General features: G+C 47.1%; 2 protein-coding genes across 2 annotated transcripts in view; both read right to left on the bottom strand.

Moving 5' to 3' along the window:
• Positions 1-3,381, bottom strand: part of SDHB (succinate dehydrogenase complex subunit B, iron sulfur (Ip)) — a 19,314-nt gene extending 15,933 nt beyond the window's left edge. Inside the window, exon 1 of the mRNA XM_015412356.1 lies at positions 3,242-3,381. Coding sequence (XP_015267842.1) covers positions 3,242-3,316 — 75 coding nt within the window. The 5' untranslated portion in view covers positions 3,317-3,381. The remainder of the gene's footprint in view (positions 1-3,241) is intronic.
• A 5,656-nt stretch (positions 3,382-9,037) lies between these two features.
• On the bottom strand, positions 9,038-14,730 carry LOC107111389 (zinc finger protein OZF-like). Its single transcript, XM_015412355.1, has 4 exons — positions 14,599-14,730; positions 12,056-12,163; positions 9,427-10,567; positions 9,038-9,350 (listed from the first exon to the last, which is right to left on the bottom strand). The coding sequence occupies exons 1-4, from the start codon at positions 14,717-14,719 to the stop codon at positions 9,038-9,040; spliced, it is 1,683 nt and encodes a 560-aa protein (XP_015267841.1). The 5' UTR covers positions 14,720-14,730.
• Positions 14,731-17,920: the final 3,190 nt, after the last annotated feature.

Genomic DNA, 17,920 nt, shown 5'->3' with positions numbered 1-17,920 from the left:
CCCTACCGTCTTGATCGCATGCATCATTTTGTAAACCTCGACCATGTCACCCCTCAGTCGTCGTTTCTCCAAGCTAAAGGGCCCTAACCTTGTTTAACCTTCTTTCACAGGGAAAGTGTTCCATCCCCTTCACCATTTTAGTTGCCCTTTTTTCTGCACTTTTTCCAGGGCTCACTGGGGTGACCTTGGGCCCACCCCAAACTCTCAGCCTGGCCGAGCTCACAAAGTTGTGATTGTGAGAAAAAGGAGGAGGGGAGAACGGTGTCCTAAGCAGTCTGAGTCCCAGCTACGGGGAGAAAGACAGGATATAAACAAGCAAGTGCAAATGCAATGACAAATGAGGACACCAATTGTCCATTCTAGGATAAAACCAGATCCTTTGGCTCCATCAGATGGAAAGGAAGGTCTACAGGACCACCTTAATTAGTTAACACTCAGGATTCCCTGCCGCAGGAAGTGGTGGCGGCTACGAGCACAGACAGCTTCAAGAGGGGATTGGAGAAACATCTGGAGCAGAGGTCCATCAGTGGCTCTTAGCCACAAAGTATAGAGCAGTGGTGGCAAACCTATGGCACGCGTGCCAGAGGTGGCACTCAGAGCCCTCTCAGTGGGCACGCATGCCATTGCTCCAGCCAGGCCCAGACCGTCATTAAAGTGTGGAATTCTCTGCCAAATAATTGTAAGTAAATGAAAGCATTTAGGATTGCTTTTTCTTACTTTGTTTGGATCATCTTATGTTAATGTATGAGTTGTTTTTTCTAAACGAAAACCTCAGTATTCAGGTTAAATTGCCGTGTTGACACTTTGCGATAAATAAGTGGGTTTTGGGTTGCAGTTTGGGCACTCAGTCTCTAAAAGGTTCGCCATCACTGGTATAGAGGGAACACTCTGTCTGGGGCAGGGATCCACTATCTTCTTGGTGCTTGGGGGGGCAAGAGTGGGAGGACTTCTGGAGCTCTGGCCCCACTGGTGGGCCTCCTAAGGGGCACCTGGGTTTTGGCCCCTGTGTGACACAGAGTGTTGGACTGGATGCGCCATTGGCCCGATCCAGCATGGCTTCTCTTATGCTCTCTTATGTTTACCTTGTGCCTGTTGGTTGCTGCAGATCAGTAGAGACAGGATGCTGGACTAGATGGACCACTGGTCTGATCCAGCAGGGCTCTTCATAGCAAAATTTCAAATTTAATTCATTAGCAAATTGGGAATTTTACGGTGTTGATACTTATATGATGTTAATCCAACAGAGTACTACTTTGGACTTTCAGGGAATTAACCAATTAAGTAATGGCAGCATAAAATGGCTTGACTGCTTACAATTTAGGAGCTTCTTGAATAAGAGTATGCATAAAGGTTTAGGAAAATAGAAAATAACTAAATTCGAAGAAACTATAAGCAAGAAACAACAGCAATCAATCTTTAAAATCTGTGAAGTTCCATGTAAAAAGGTTAGTAACTCAAAACAACCATTTCAATCTAAATTGCAAGATTTGAAATATGAACTTATGGAGGGAAAATGGAAATTTATTTTTACACAGTTTATATTTTTCTATTTCTCCTAAATTTAAAGAAAATTTAATAAAAATATTAATGGCCCTTGACACCACCCGAAATTAGTGTTCCCTCTAAGCTGAGTTAGTGTGAGCTAGCTCACAGTTTTTTTAGCCTCCGGCTCACACATTTTTCTCTTAGCTCAGGAAGGATAGCTCCAGAGCAAACTAATTTATGCAGTAGTCAAATCACTGCTCATAGCTTTAATGCCAGTAGCTCACAAAGTGGAATTTTTGCTCACAAGACTCTACAGCTTAGAGGGAACATTGTGGCCGAAATAGCAAAAAATTATTAAAGATCACATATCACATGATGGTATTGCAAATTACAAAAGCATGCATATACAGTGGACATGAAGACATGCAAAAAAGTACTTTATGTGGGCAATATGAAATGTGGATGAGATATGGATTTTCCTTATTCTCCTGAGATTATTTTGCTAAACTAAGTAGGTAACTATGTTTCCAAAAGAATTTCAAAACATGATTTATGATAACAGCAGCTGGAATTACTTTGGCAAGATATTGGAAGCCAGATACTATTCTGCCAGTGGACGAATGAATTATGAAATGTTAAGAAACCTTTTTTGGCACTCAAACAAACATTCTTAAAACGAGGCAAGGATGAATCTCAACGGAACATAATTTGGCAAACATTCCTTTCAAGAGTTGCTCAATAGATGTAAGTAAGTGAAGTACAAAGGTTTCCTTGGGCTGCTATCTCAAACAGTCTTGTGAATTTATTATACAATCTTAATCAGGTTAAATAAAGCAAAAGAAATAAATTAAGAGCGACATTTGGCTGTAGGGCCCCTGCTCTAACCACTCCACCATGCTGTCTGTCACCGTGTTTTTAAAAATCCAGTAAGTATTCTTCATTAGCATTTTAAATTTATTATTAATATAGTATTAATAATAAACATGACAATCCCCCCCTTCAAGTGTATAACCAGTATCCCAAACGGAATGGGGTCAATCTGATAGCAGTCAGACTAGGACTGGGGGAGTCAGGTTGCCAACTCTGGGTTGGGGAATTCCTGGAGATTTGGGGGTGGAGTAAGGGAAGAGTGGAGTTGAGGGAGGAGAGGGACATCAGGGTATAGTGCCATAGAGCCCACCCTCCTAAGCAGCCATTTCCTCCAGGGGAACTGATCTCTGTGACACAGAGACCAGTTGTAAACTCTACAGATTTCCAAGCCCCACCTGGACACTGGCAACTTGGCAACCCCTATCAGAGATCCGGGTTCAAATCCCCACTCTGCCACAAAGTTTCTTAAGTGACTTTGGGCCTCTCAGCCTGGCCTACCTCACATGGGTGTTGTTAGGGTTGCCAGGTTCTCCCTGGCCGCCAGCGGGGGATGGGGGGGGGTTGCCAGATCCAGGCTGGGAAACTCCTGGAGATGTGGGGCTGGAGCCTGGGGAGGACAGGGGCCTCAGTGGGGTCCTAAGCAGCCATTTCCTCCAGGGCTGCTGATCTCTGTGGTCTGGAGATGAGCTGTAATTCCGGGGGATCCCCAGGTCCCCCCTGGAGGCTGGCATCCCTAATTTGTTGCGCGTACTCCGTGGAGAAGGGGGAGAGTCATACGCGCCACCCTGAGCTCCTTGAAGGACGCAACTGTCATCATCAAGAGGCAAACATGAACTAATAATATCATATATTAGGTATATATCCCGTTTCTCGCTCCCCGCCTCACCTGGACCGCCACTCCCAGAGGGCCGCCTCTGAAGGACACGAATCCCGCCCTCCCCACGGTCACGGCGGCCGCCATTTTGCGTCTTCTGACAGCTGATTCCGGAAGAAGAGGAGACAAGAAGAGGCGAAAAGCCGGCTTGGACGCCGGGGATGGACAGGCGGCCTCAATGACGTCCTCAGAAGGGGAGGGACTCGGAGGACGCCATATTAGGAGTGGCCGTTTTTTAAAAAAAGAAAAGGCCACGCCTTCCGCCATGTTGGAAGTGGCAACCTCCGCTGCCCGATAAGCTATGAAGAGACTGGAGCGGTCCGCCATGTTGGGTGAGCGGCAAGCCGATCGCCGTTTGGGTGGCGTCCTATGGAAAAACGGGGGGGGGGGAGGCGGGAATAAGTTAAGCGGACAGCCATGTTGAGAGTGGCAGAGGAGCATCATTTGTCTCCTATGAGCCGCCGTTGTTGTCACTCTATCAAAGAGACCCTAGCCGACTCTTCGAAAAATAATCCAGAGGATAAGTGTGCAGTCGAAAGAGCCATTTCTCTAGGGCTCCTTTATGGCTATTACGACCTAGAGGGTCAGTTATTTCGACTACTCGCCAATCTTCCGGGTTGAGGAGTTTTTATTATTCAATTGCCCTGCCCTGCCAATGTTTCCTGTCTGTGTGAAGGGCATAAAGCTCCCGAATTAAATAAACATTTCTCTCTCCCTCCCTCCCTCCCTTGTTTTATATTTCATTTGTACTCCACATAGGGTTGCCAGCCTCCAGGTGGAGCCTGGAGATCTCCCGCTTTTACAACTGATATCCAGCTGACAGAGATCAGCTCCCCTGGAGAAAACGGCTGCTTTGAAGGGTGGACTCTTGTGGCACTGGGCCATGCTGAGACCCTCCCCTCCCCAAACCCCGCCCTCTCCCAGACCCATCCCCAACGTCTCCAGGTATTTTCCAACCTGGCAACCCTGACTCCACCCCAATGGGGGAGCATCAGTCTCCTCTCCTCCATTTTATCCTCACAACAACTCTGTCAGGTAGGTTAGGTTGAGGGAGCATGACTGGCCCAAGGTCATCCAGCCAGCTTCCATGGCATGAGTGGGGATTCGAACCTGGTGTAGTGGTTAAGTGCACGGACTCTAATCTGGGAGAACCGGGTTTGATTTCCCACTCCTCCACATACAGCTGGTGGTGTGACCTGGGGTCAGTCACAAGTCCTTTCAGAGCTGTTTTCGCACAAGCAGTTCTTGAAGGAGCTCTCTCAGCCCCACATAACTCACAGGGTGTCTGTTCTGGGCAGGGGAAGGGAAAGGAGATTGTAAGCCGCTCTGACACTCCTTTGGGTGGTGAAGAGCGGGGTGTAAATCCAATCTCCTCCTCCTCCCTCCATTAATGATCCCATGTCTCAGAGCTCAGGTTTGATTGAATCATCCTTGATGCAGAAGAATAAGCCACCGTCAGGGCAACTGGCTGTTGCGTCTCTGTATGCCCCCCTGCGCTAAGCATTGGCCCCTTCCACTTGGTGGGCATTCTCAGACATCCATCTCAGCGGACACATGGGGAGTGGGAACTTTCAGGGAAGGATAATCCTTACTCTTATTTTACACTATAAAAGAAAGCTTCATGGAGCAAACAAAGCCAAGTGAAAATCTAGTGTGGGCTTTTAAAAGTTCCTGCTTTAATATGAGATCCATTGGCTCTCTAGTTTCATGAGACACTTCGTCTAAAAATCTTCGACAGTTTCTTGTCCAATAACTTCAACATCTTGCCAGATAAAAGCTGCAGTTTGGGGCTCTGAGGGATCTCCTGGCAGTGCAAAGAAAAATCCGCTCCCTGCTTGACTCTTAATTTGTCAGTCAGTCGAATCAAGTTTATTGCATTAGCTCACAGCCACGGCAAACAACATTAAGAAAAACAGTGAAACACAGCAAAAAACGATCACAATACATGTTAGAACCCATAAAATATCCTTTTAAAAGATCTAAAAATATACAATAAGCAAACATGAATCTTAGTAACAGAGGGCAAGATTTAAAAACGAACTACTGATCCTATAATAGCACAGAGAGACCCAATGTGAGCAAGATAACTATCCGTCGAGCACACTGAAGTCAGTGGGGAACAAGATGGCAGACGGCAGGTGCCCAGACTTGGAGCTCCCGTTTCAAGAATAATTTATCTTACAACAATGGATTAATGGGGAATGAAGTATTAAATAAAAGATAAATGTTAGAGGAGAGAAGAAGAGGAGATTGGATTTATATCCCGCCCTTCACTACCCAAAGGACTCTCAGAGTGGCTTACAAACTCCTTTTCCCTTCCCCTCCCCACAACAGACACCCTGTGAGGTAGGTGGGGCTGAGAGAGCTCTGACAGAAACTGCTCTTTTTCAAGAACAGCTCTTATCAGGACTATGGCTTGCCCAAGGTCATCCAGCCAGGTGCAAGCGGAGGAGTGGGGAATCAAACCCGGTTCTCCCAGATTAGAAGAAGAGGAAGAGAAGAGATTGGATTTATACCCCGCCCTTCACTACCCAAAGGTGTCTCAGAGCGGCTTACAAACTCCTTTCCCTTCCCCTCCCCACAACAGACATCCTGTGAGGTAGGTGGGGCTGAGAGAGCTCTTGACAGAAACTGCTCTTTTTCAAGACCAGCTCTTATCAGAGCTATGTCTTGCCCAAGGTCATCCAGCCAGGTGCAAGTAAAGCACTTAACCACTACACCTAACTGGCTTGGGAGATGCCCAAGCTGAAAAGCAACTCTGTCTTATGTTTCCCTGGAAAGACTGGTGAAGTACAAAGCTACTCTGGCATGAGTAATTGAGAATAACTGAAAGCAACCGTCAGCTCAGCAGTATAAAATAAGATTCCTAGACTGTTTCTTCTTCTTCTGGTATTGTTTTGTATTTTTCTTAATATGTGCATGTGTGCATGTGAGTGTGTGCATACCTGGAAGTCATGGCAGCCTCTGGTGATTGACCTCTTCTGGGAACCTGGAGGATATTCAGAGAGGTGGCTGAATAAAGCCTGCCCCCATCTCCCGCCTCTGGTATTCCAAGGAGGTCTCCCATCCAAAGTACTTGCCAGAGTTGACCCTGCTTAACTTCCAAGATATGACGGGATTGGGCTTGTCTGGGCTATCCAGGTTAGGGCCCTAGACTGTTTCTTCTAGAGCAGGGACTTTTGTGCAGACTGATTTGTCAGGGTTTCGCCAACTCATTATTTACCTGGTTTAAGGAAGCGAGCAGTCAGGACCTCTGTGCCTCTGTGCAGAAAGCATTATCAGGGTTCTGCTTGCTCTTTATGAGTTTCCAAGTCACTTCTTAGAGGAGTTTTTTTAGAATTGCAGCCCACATATATTTGATTACCTGAACCCTGCTATACTTGAACGCTGTTTAACAGCAAAGAAGAAGAAACAACTGTATATCGAATTAAGTGCAAGATAAGAATTCATCAACAAGTTGCTTAATAACTGGTATGTTTCTGTTTAAATAGTCTCTGACGTGACTCACAAACGGAATAAAAGATCCAGGCCAGTTAATGAGCCTTTTAGTAGAAGCCCTCCCCCTTTAGGGCAATCTAAGATGTATGTTGCTGTAGGTAATTATCTGTCAGATAAGACAGATAAGTTAACAGGGTGCCTTGGACCTTTTACAACTTTTAATCACTTCACGCCTCTAGATGAGGAAGACATTTCGGATCCCCCTTGTGGAGGTATTGGTGACTTATCTCTATCAGAGGAACTTCAAATTAACAACAGTGTCCAAAATATTTTTCCTGTTCCATCTCGGTGTGCCACGGAACAAACTATGTTTGATTTGGATTTTATGGTCATACCGTGTCTCCCGATTAGTAAATTGGCTGCAAAGTTATCTGAGAGTCAGAGATTAATGCAACTATGGATGTGATTACATGCAGGATTGCCTACAAAGTTTTCTCACAACCTACTTAGAACAGAATCTACAGCAAAAGTATACTTTAGACAATACTGTTATTTGCCCAGGGGGTATCACTGGATTGAGCCAGTTTGGTGTAGTGATTAAGTGCGCAGACTCTAATCTGGGAGAACCGGGTTTGATTCCCCACTCCTCCACTTGCACCTGGCTGGATGACCTTGGGCAAGCCGTAGTTCTGACCAGAAGAGCTGTCCTTGAAAGGGCAGTCCCCGAAAGAGCTCTCTCAGCCCCGCCTACCTCACAGGGTGTCTGTTGTGGGGAGGGGAAGGAAAAGAAGTTTGTAAGCCGCTCTGAGACTCCTTTGGGTAGTGAAGGACGGGGTATAAATCCAATCTTTTCTTCTTCTCTTCTTCTTCATGACTAGGATTAAAGAAAAGCAAATTATTGCTGAGGACTTTGTTGCAAACGCCTCGAAAACCCAACCCACCAATAAAGGTGGAGGCAGGTACCTAATCAAGAATTCCTTGGCTTTTTTAGTATTTCCATTGCCTGGTGGTCATACTCCTGGATGGAATTCAAAACTACAACTTGGAAGGGTTGCCAGTTAGACTTCGTGACATCATCAGTGTTAATATGCTACCATCTTCAAGGCCAAATATAAGATGTGTTGTTACCTTTGTTACAACAGATCTCCCTTCAATTATTCTGGAACGTAAGAGTTCATTACTAAGATATAATGTGTGGGTTACACATGTCTTCAGTCCTGGAACCATAACCCCTTTGTTGAGTGTAATGAGTAATAAAATCATAGATAAACAGGTAAATAGCAAGGGAAATCATAATAAGATTCCATCAAATATGGACACAGAGGATAGGATGCAATACCAAATTGATGAGAAATCTGGGGAAGAGCCTAGTAGTGAGTTAATGACGAACATGGACACTGGTACCAGAGCTTGCAAAAGCCAGATGCCAACTTTGCTGCCACATACACCCAGACAACACAGTCACTGGACCTAACAACACCAACTACACCATATCTGGCTTATTCACTTGCTCATATTCTAATGTTGCATATGGCATTAAATGCCAACAGTGCCCTTCAGTTCTCTATATAGGACAAATAGGTCAAACCCCGTGCCAAAGGACAAATGGACACATATCTGACATCAAGAATCACAAAACTGAGAAACCCATAGGAGAACGTTTCAACCTCCCAGGGCACTCAATGGAGGACCTCAAAGTCACTGCTTTATTGCAAAAGAATTTCCAAAACAGACTGGAATGACTGATTGCTGAATTACAAGTTATTACAACACTCCGGACAATGGAACCCCCAGGGCTTAACGGAGATATCAGCTCCTTATCTCACTACACACGCTAAGCCACTTCTCTCCACCTACCTTCTCCTTAATCATCTTGCATGCCCTCTTCTGGTCCTCTTTACCAAGTCTGTAGTACCTTTTTTGAGCTATAGTGACGGTAACCAGCTGGAGTGGTCAGATATATGCCAGTATTCTAAATACTGTAAAATGTGGCTAAAATAATTTTTTTAATCACATTTACATCCTATGCTCTCCAAAGAAAGAGCTCACAATGTGTCTTGCATGAGAAAAGAATAAAACCACAATATCAAGGTCTTACAAGCACACAGTGGCTATTCTGACTGCTTGATCAATGGATGGAAGCCCCGTTATCTTACTCCATTTGCAGGTGTGATTGGCAGGTTCCTAGTCGAGTGTGAAAGACAGCTAGAGAACTCTCTCCTGCTAATGCTGTAATTCACTGGCAGAGGGGAAAAACCACCAATATGCAACTGTTCTACATGAATCCACATTAGTACAATAACACTAGATTCACAAGAAGCCTCTGGCTTCAGTCTCAGCATCTAGACAGCTTCTCTGCTGTGTGAGCACTTAGATGGGAAATTTTCCCTCTAGTGTGACTTCTTTGGTGACGAGTAAACCTTGCGCTGGGACTGAAACTTTTACCACACTCCAAACATTTTTACAGTTTCTCCTCTGTGTGAATCCTCTTGCATTGATAAAAGCTCTTGCTACAATATGAGCATTTAAATGGCTTCTCCCCAGAGTGAACCCGACAATGTGAAGTAAGCTCATCTTCCCACACTTCAAGCATTTATAGGGCTTCTCCCTAAACCACTGATGTTTAGTAAGGTCTGCTTTAGTAGAAAAGTTCTTGCTACAATCTGAACATTTAAATGGTTTCCACACCGTGTGAATGACATGAAGTAAGTAAGGCTTACTCTCCACACTTTCCACACTCCAAGCGTTTTTACAGTTTCTCCCCTGCGTGAATCCTCTTATGTTTATTAAGGCTTGATTGATAAGAAAAGCTCTTGCTACAATCTGAGCAATTAAATGACTTCTCACCAATGTGAACCTGTTGGTGAGAAATAAGGTGGCCACTCCGTCTGAAGCTCTTCCCACACTCCAAGCATTTATAGGGCTTCTCCCCAGTATGAACCCTCTGATGTTTAGTAAGTTCTGATGTATCAGAAAAGCTCTTGCTACAATCTGAGCATTGAAATGGCTTCTCCCCAGTGTGAATGAGCTGATGTGAAGTAAGGTGGCATCTCTGTCTGAAGCTCTTCCCACACTCCGAACACTTATAGCGCTTCTCTCCTGTGTGAATCTGTTGATGGTTAGTGAGGTTGCTCCTCTGAGAGAACTTCTTTCCACACTGTGAGCATTTATATGGCTTCTCCCCTGTGTGAATTCTCTGATGTTTAGTGAAGTCGCCACTGTGAGAGACAGTCTTTCCACACTCCAAGCATTTATACGGCTTCTCCCCTGTATGAATCCTCTGATGTAAAGTAAGGCTACACTTCCAGCTGAAGCTGTTTCCACACTCCAAACATTTATATGGCTTGTCTGCTATGTGAACTTTCTGATGCATAGCAAGGTTGTCCTTCCGACTGAAGCTCTTTCCACACTCCGGGCATTTGTACGGCTTCTCTCCTGTGTGAATCCTTTGATGGTCAGTGAAATGGCTACTGTGATAGAAGGTCCTTCCACATTCCAAGCATTTATAGGGCTTCTCCCCTGTGTGAATCCTTTGATGTAGAGTAAGGGTATCCTTCCGTCTAAAGCTCTTCCCACACACCAAGCAGCCATATGTTTTCTTGCTTGTTTGGATCTTCTGATCTTTCTTAACACTGGATACAGAGGTGAACCTTACCCCTTTCAGGGAGTGCTTATTCCTTCCATTTTCTTTTTGTATTTTGCCTTGGGCTGGGATCGCAAATGCGTTTCTGCCCTGACAGGCAACCAATTCCTTCCTCTGCTTCTGTTTTCCTTCCCTTTTTCTTTTCAGCGGCCTCGGAGGTCCATCTCGATCCCAAGGGTCCACCTCCAGATCCTCGTCTCTTTCTGAAGACACCTCTCCCGGTTGCTCCTGTCCCTCAGTCTCTGATATATCTCCTACTGGAAAGGAGAGAGAGAAATCAAGTAAGAGCTCCAGGATAGGAAGGCCAATTAGCACTGCCTGTCATTACCAAGTGGTACTTTCCCAAAAGAGAACTGGAGGCCTCGAAAAGCTTCTGTATAACTACAAGGACATGAGAGGAAGAGGAAGAAGAGGAAGAAGAGGAGGAGGAGGAGGAGGAGGAGGAGGAGATTGGATTTATACCCCGCCCTTCACCTGGAGTCTCAGAGTGGCTTACAGTCTCCTTTCCCTTCCCCACCCCACAACAGACACCCTGTGAGGTAGGTGGGGCTGAGAGAGCTCTTTCGAGGACTGCCCTTTCAAGGACAGCTCTTGTCAGAACTATGGCTTGCCCAAGGTCATCCAGCCAGGTGCAAGTGGAGGAGTGAAAAGCCACCCCAAAAACCAGTAGGCCAACGAGCATCATCAATTCTACATCGCATATCTCAACTTTTTTGCTCCTGCAGTGACAGAAACATGAGGAATGGTGGTAGGGAGAGCAGGGCTTGGAGAATCACATGAAAAAAATACTTTCATACTTTAATGAAAGCAGAACCAGAAAGACATACATCTATCTATATGAAATTTGAAAGATTAAATACAATTTTTGAGATTCTCAAAAAGGCGCGTGCAGAAAGTGCAACCCACATCTGAGAGATTCATGGGCATTTCAGGTGTGGCTATCTTATATGGGCCCAAATAGGTGAAATTCATATAACTCTCTCAAAACCATCTAATTTGTCTTCTTTGAATCCATGGTCTAAGCATTCTGAGTTAACTTTCTCAATAATGTGATCTTTCCGTTCCTCGTATGGTAAGATTTATTGACGGGGATACAGCCGTCTTTTTCATGCTGTACCTTTTCATACCTTTTTCACGACTGTTAACAGTGAGAACTCTGCAAACAGAGTGAGTCTGTGTTTTGCACAGACTGTCAGGCCTGCTTTCGTTCCATCATCTATACCATTAACTGTTGCCACAAGAGGAATACCCAGAACAGGAGAGATCCATCCTGGGTGAAATAAAACAGGCTGAGAGATCATCAAAGGAGGAAGGAACCACACCTGCAACTGCTGTTCCTTGGAGCAGCTGCGCATTTGATGTCATGCCTCACTGGGCCCGGATTTGGCTACCCTTCAAAGGGATCACACACCCAAGAGAAGAGCCACAATGAGAACAGCACACCTTTTACATGGAGTGGGTGAAATAAAACAGGCTGAGAGATCATCAAAGGAGGAAGGAACCACACCTGCAACTGCTGTTCCTTGGAGCAGCTGCGCATTTGATGTCATGCCTCACTGGGCCCGCATTTGGCTACCCTTCCAGAGATCACACCCAAGAGAAGTGCCACAATGAGAACAGCTCACCTTTTACATGGATGATGTTCTTGGGTAGACAAAATGGGAATGTGTGGAACTCCCACAGAAAAAAAATCCTGCAGAATGAACCAAAACCTCTGTTTTACTGCACTGTTCTCTCTCCCTTACCTGACGAGGGGACACCTGCACACCCTCCTGATGCCTCACACATCTGGAGGAACCTCATTTCCCTTGGATGGTGTTGTGCGTCAAGAAATGGTCCAGGAACCCAAAGTCCTTCCAGGGGAACAGAAAACATCATGATGGCATTTAGACACTCCAAGTACCGGTATGTTTATGGTATCAAGAATACATCCAGACTTTTGGAAGGGGCACTGAAACTTAAAAGATCATCATCTGAAAATGAGCAAAGGCTGGAAGCAAACACAATGTGGCATTATTGGGAAGAAACTACCAGACACGTAGGTTCTTCAGGAACAAACTCTGAGGTAAATATTAACCATCAACCAGGAGTTGTGGCATGTTACATCCTCAACAATGGCTGCGTAAGGAAAACCTTCTCTCGGATGGGTTTAAAACATATAAACAAAGCACTCCAGTGCAACTAATTAATAACTGACTGAGCACCGTTGTTTGTAATGATGTTGGATGTTTTTATTATGTATTTATGTTTTAATCGTGGCATGGATGTACCTTGCCATTGTGAGCCGCCCCGAGCCCATCCGGGGAGGGCAGGATACAAACATGAAAAATAAATAAATAAACAAAAAATGAGCAAAAGCTGGAAGCAAACGCAATGCACACATTATTAGGAAGATCCTACCAGACACGTAATTTATTCAGGAAAACTCTGAGGTAACTGGGATTACAGTGGAATCCCATAAAGTGGTCTCCTCAGAATCTGACTCAAGTCTACTCAGTGGGGCTTCTCCGGGAAGGTGTTCTTAGGCATCCACTGTGGAACACCTCAGTACACTCGGTTCCCCGATAAGAAACTTCACTCAAGATCTGATATATTGACAGATCTCTAATTCACACGCCTGGTAAACTAACCCCTTTCTCTGCAGTCGGAACTTCCAGCTGGTAATTCTCAACAGACGCACACCCCAAACATGACTGACTCAGCCGCCCCCTATCAGCTCTTAACTGTTACCTCAGATTCAGCTCTTATTGACTGGCTCCCCTCCTCCTCCTCCTCCTGCTCCTCCTCCTCCTTTCTCTACTAGGCCCATCCCCTCATTGGCAAAACACCCCTCCACCACCCCACCATCACCCCCCCCTCTCACGGTCACCGTTTGAAAAACATGAAGCTGGTTGGTGCAGCAGTGGCAACACCAGACACTCGCATCCCCCCCCCCCAATAGTGGCTTTTTCAGGGGTCATTTCCTAGTACAAGAGGTGCAGGAGCTCATTAGCATAACTCATTCGCATAACTTATCTGCATATGCCACGCCCCCTGGCATCACCGGAAGTGTGTCAGAAGGCAACCCCCACCACTCAGGCACCACTGGACTCTTGGATTGCTAGCTATGGGAGGCGGGAACGCACAGATCTCCCTCACAGAGGAGGGAGAGCTTGTACCTGAATAAACCTTGGCCTTAAAGGTGCCACTGGACTGTTTTGGATTGCTATCGGGGGGGGGGGCTCTGCAACTTACCTGCTGCTTCTTGCTCCTTGCAGCCTGGGGCTGCTGGGAGCAGGGGGCGGGGCTTGTTGCATGTGCCCACCCCCTGGGCTCTTTACTGCCGGAGCTTCGCTCCTGTGCACTCCTGCAGGAAATGACCCACAGGCTTTTCCAATCCTCACTGAACTGCAGTCAGAGGTGCCGGGAGGGAGGAAAAACCCCACACCTCCTCTTTCTCCACTGTCGCTGCCACACACACCCCAATTTTACCTCAGACTCTTAGCCCAGTCTGCTGTTCATCTCCTTTCTATTTCTTGACAGCTTTGACCACACACACACTTTATCAAATGTACCTGCCCTCCCCCCCAGGAGCCTTCTGCCTTTTCTTCCTCACACCAGTTACTCACAGGCCAAATAATTGTGCGCTCCTGCAGGAAATGACCCCCAGGCTTTTCCAATCCTCACTGAACTGCAGTCAGAGGAGGCGGGAGGGAAAAAACCCCCACATCTCCTCTTTCTCCACCGTCGCTGCCACACCCCCCCCAATTTTACCTCATACTCTTAGCCCAGTCTGCTGTCCATCTCCTTTCTATTTCTTGACAGCTTTGACCACACACACACCTTATCAAATGTACCTGCCCTCCCCCCCAGGAGCCTTCTGCCTTTTCTTCCTCACACCAGTTACTCACAGGCCAAATAATAGCCCTGGACGGGCCAGTTCTGGCCCCCGGGCTGTATGTTTGACATCCCTGCTGTAAAACTTGCTACTTGGGCTGGGAGAGACTTCCTGTAGAAAGTTACCCATTGCTCCTCCCAGGCCCTCCCTCCATCTATCACACAGGTATTCATGGGTTGATTTACAAGCTTGCCTGGGGCAGTCGGGAGAAAAATATTAATTTCTCCAGGTGGTGGCAAGTGGAAAACTACTAAGGAGACATCTCTTAGGTCAGGCCACCTGGGATCAGAGAAGCACAGGGCTCCATAATTTGAGGGGGTCTGTTGCCCTGTTGCTATGGCCTGGCTTTGTTACAGATACTCCCTCCTCCCTTCTCTTCCGTGTTCATGACAAAAGGGCCAAGATCCTTACCCAGAGAGGCCGCCGTCTCGCAATTCTCCTGCATGACTTCCCAGTACAGAGTTCTCTGGGCACGATCCAGCAGAGCCCATTCCTCCTCTGAGAAGAACACGGCTACCTCCTCGAAGGACATTGGGGGTCCCGAAAGAGGATTTCCCCTGTTCATCTTCTCTGACTGTCCCTGAGTAGTCACACGAATAAGTAGAATCTCACAGGTGAGTCCTTTGAAAGAAAAATACAGACTATCAAACTGATGGCAAGAAAAATGAAATGCATCTTCACAGACTCTGGAGAGGATCCCACCAGTCATATGGAGTCTGGGAAATCAGAGGGGTGCCATCTTGGCACAATGCTCCAAGAAATACGGATTCTGAGAAGCACGCCTAACCAAACTTATCCAGTTTGATTCAAACTTGCACAGAATCCAATCTGAGCAGACAGGGACCGACTGTTCCCCTGCCTACAATAATCTCTTCTAACTGTTCTCTCTATAAATACAAAGAAAGTCCCCGTGTAACAGGGCAGTCTCCCCCGCAGCCTCCCATCATATCTTCAAATTTGCTGCATTTGTGCTGACCCTGCTGGTGCCTGCTGGAGGTCGCTGCCGGCTGTGGGGAGGACACACTTCCGGTGATGTCAGGGGGTGTGGCATATGCTAATGAGTTATGCTAATGAGTCCCCCTAGCTCTTTTTCTACGAAATGACCCCTGCTATAAATACAAAGAAAGTGCCCGTGTAACAGGGCAGTCTCCCCCCCAGCCTCCCATCATATCTTCAAATTCGCTGCATTTGTGCTGATTTTTTTAAAAATCTCTATTTCTGAACACAAATGAAGTGATTTGGCCTCACAGGAACTGAGTTAGAACATGAACAGCAGCCAGCGTAGTGTAGTGGTTAGTGTGTTCAACTGTGATCTGGGAGACCCGGGTTCTGATCCACTCCCTGCCATGGAAGTTCCCTGGGTGACTCTGGGCCTGTCACTCCCTCCGGCTAGCCTACCTCACAGGGTTGTTGTGAGGATAAAATGGAGGAGGGCAGAACACTGTGGTGTGGTGTTTTGGGTCCCCATTGGGGAGAATTGTGGGGAATATCTAGAGAGAACACTCTGTACTCAACACAGTTCAAAGTAATATCCTTTTCAGGGTTTTGGCAGCTGCATGCGGTATATGTAGGTGGCTTGAAAAAGGGAGCATTGGAGAGTTGCCCTTATTAGTTAAGTCTATTAACTCTTTACAACTGGGAATTTTAACGGGGGAAAAGTTTGGAAAAGCCACAGAAAGGAAACAAGATTTCCAGTGCACAAACACGCAGCATCACGTTCAAAAATCTGAGGCTATTCTTATGACTGAAATCCATTGTACAATACGACCCATGGCAAAAATCGCAAAAGAGCTGGTCATTTTGGGCCACAGGAATAGGATCTTCTTAAAGGTAAAGGTCCCCTTGCTCGAAAGCCAGTCGAGTCCGACTCTAGGGTTGCGGTGCTCATCTCCGTTTCAAAGCTGAAGAGCCAGCGCTGTCCGAAGACGTTTCCGTGGTCGTGTGGCCGGCATGACTAAACACCAAGGCGCATGGAACGGAGGATCTTCTTACAGCAACCAAAATGAGGAACACGTTTAGAGTGTTATCAAACAACAGATGCATTTTTGGGAGGTGTTTCAGTTTCCTAGTGAGCAAGTTAAGTTCATTTGAGAAAAGGGAGACCAGAGGTGCCAGTCGTCGCCATGGTGCCTCTCGACATCTTTCCTGGCATGCACCAAGTATTTTTAAAGGGGGGGGGGAGACAGGCACAGGTTGGCTGGGCAGATTAAAATAATGGTTTTTTTCCAGTGGCAACTGCCACCACAGTGTTGGTTTATTTTCTCCCTGACTTGTCTTTTCCCAGTGCATTATTTAAAATTATGCCCCTTTCCCTCAGCCCTTGGGCTTCCCCTTTGTGTGTGGCTGTGCCTCCTGCCCCAGCCATTCTGGGGTCGGCTCCACTTCCTACAGCGGCCATTCTCTGGTTGCGCCCACCACCACCACCCCGCGTCAGAATTCCAAAGGTGCCCACAGGCTCCAAAAGGGCTGGGGACCCCTGGTCTGGAGGGACATCCTGTCACATGAGGCCCGGCCACAGCCAGCAATGCTGCACCCCCAGGCCAGGTTTTTCAGCCCAGGCGGGTTGAGGATTGGGGGCAGGGTTGCCAATTCCTGGAGATGTGGGGGCGGAGCCTGGGGAGGGACCTCAGTGGGGTACAGTTGTAACTGCTGGATTTCAATAGGCCCCACCTGGAGGTTGGCAACAACCCTAACTGGGGGCAGTGTTCCCTCTAAGATGAGTGAGTGTGAGCTAGCTCACAGTTTTTTAGCCTCCGGCTCACACATTATTGTCTTAGCTCAGGAAGGATGGCTCCAGAGCAAACTAACTTATGCAGCAGTCAATTCACCTGCTCACAACTTTAGAATTTCTGCTCACAGAGCTCCGTAGCAGAGATGGGCGGAAGCAGAAGGGGAGGAGGCGGAGTGTGGGGGGGAGGCTGCTTCCACTTAAAGTAAAGGTAAAGGTTCCCTTGCTCGAAAGCCAGTCAAATCCGACTCTAGGGCTGCGGTGCTCATCTCCGTTTCCAAGCTGAAGAGCCAGCGCTGTCCGAAGACGTTTCCGTGGTCATGTGGCCGGCATAACTAAACACCAAGGTGCACGGAACCCTGTTACCTTCCCACCAAAGTGGTACCTATTTATCTCCTTGCAGTGTCTTGCTTTCGAACTGCTAGGTTGGCAGGAGCTGGAACTAGAGACGGGAGCTCACTCCGTCATGCGGCACCCGGGTCTCGAACTGCTGAGCTACCGACCTTCCACAGCCTGCAGTTCAGCGTCTTAACCACTTGAGCCCCCGCAGCTCTTAGCACTTAGCAGGAAGGAAAATAGGGAATGTTCAGCACTGGGAGATTTTCCTCTGGCCGAAGAGCGGCGAGGGAGGGGGCGGGAAACCCCCAAGGCAGGGGCTGAATTGCCACTCCCAGACGTGGTCGGGGTGTAATTTGTGGCCGATGCTTGCTGACTTATCACGGGCAACCAGGAGGGTGAAAAATAACCGCGTGTGGGAAGATCTCTCTCACCACCACCACCACCACCGTGTTACTCATCCGTGTGCCAGGATCTGGCCCTGGAGGAAGCCCCCTCCCCCCGCCGCCCCAGCTCCCTCAATGGAGCTCTCGAAGTCCAGTCACAATTCTTCTCTGCCCCCCCGTCCCTCCCCTTTCTCCCCCCCCCCATCTCTTTAAGGAAGCAGACACGCACCTTCTTTGCTGCAACCGCCCCAAAGCCAAATTCCTCCTCCGCCCTAGGAAAAGA

This window comes from Gekko japonicus, unplaced genomic scaffold (assembly GCF_001447785.1).
Source record: "Gekko japonicus isolate JY-2015 unplaced genomic scaffold, Gekko_japonicus_V1.1 scaffold4311, whole genome shotgun sequence".
Classification (NCBI taxonomy): Eukaryota; Metazoa; Chordata; class Lepidosauria; order Squamata; family Gekkonidae; genus Gekko; species Gekko japonicus.
Note: the sequence above shows the minus strand (reverse complement) of the source record. Positions and strands in the feature narration are given on the sequence as shown.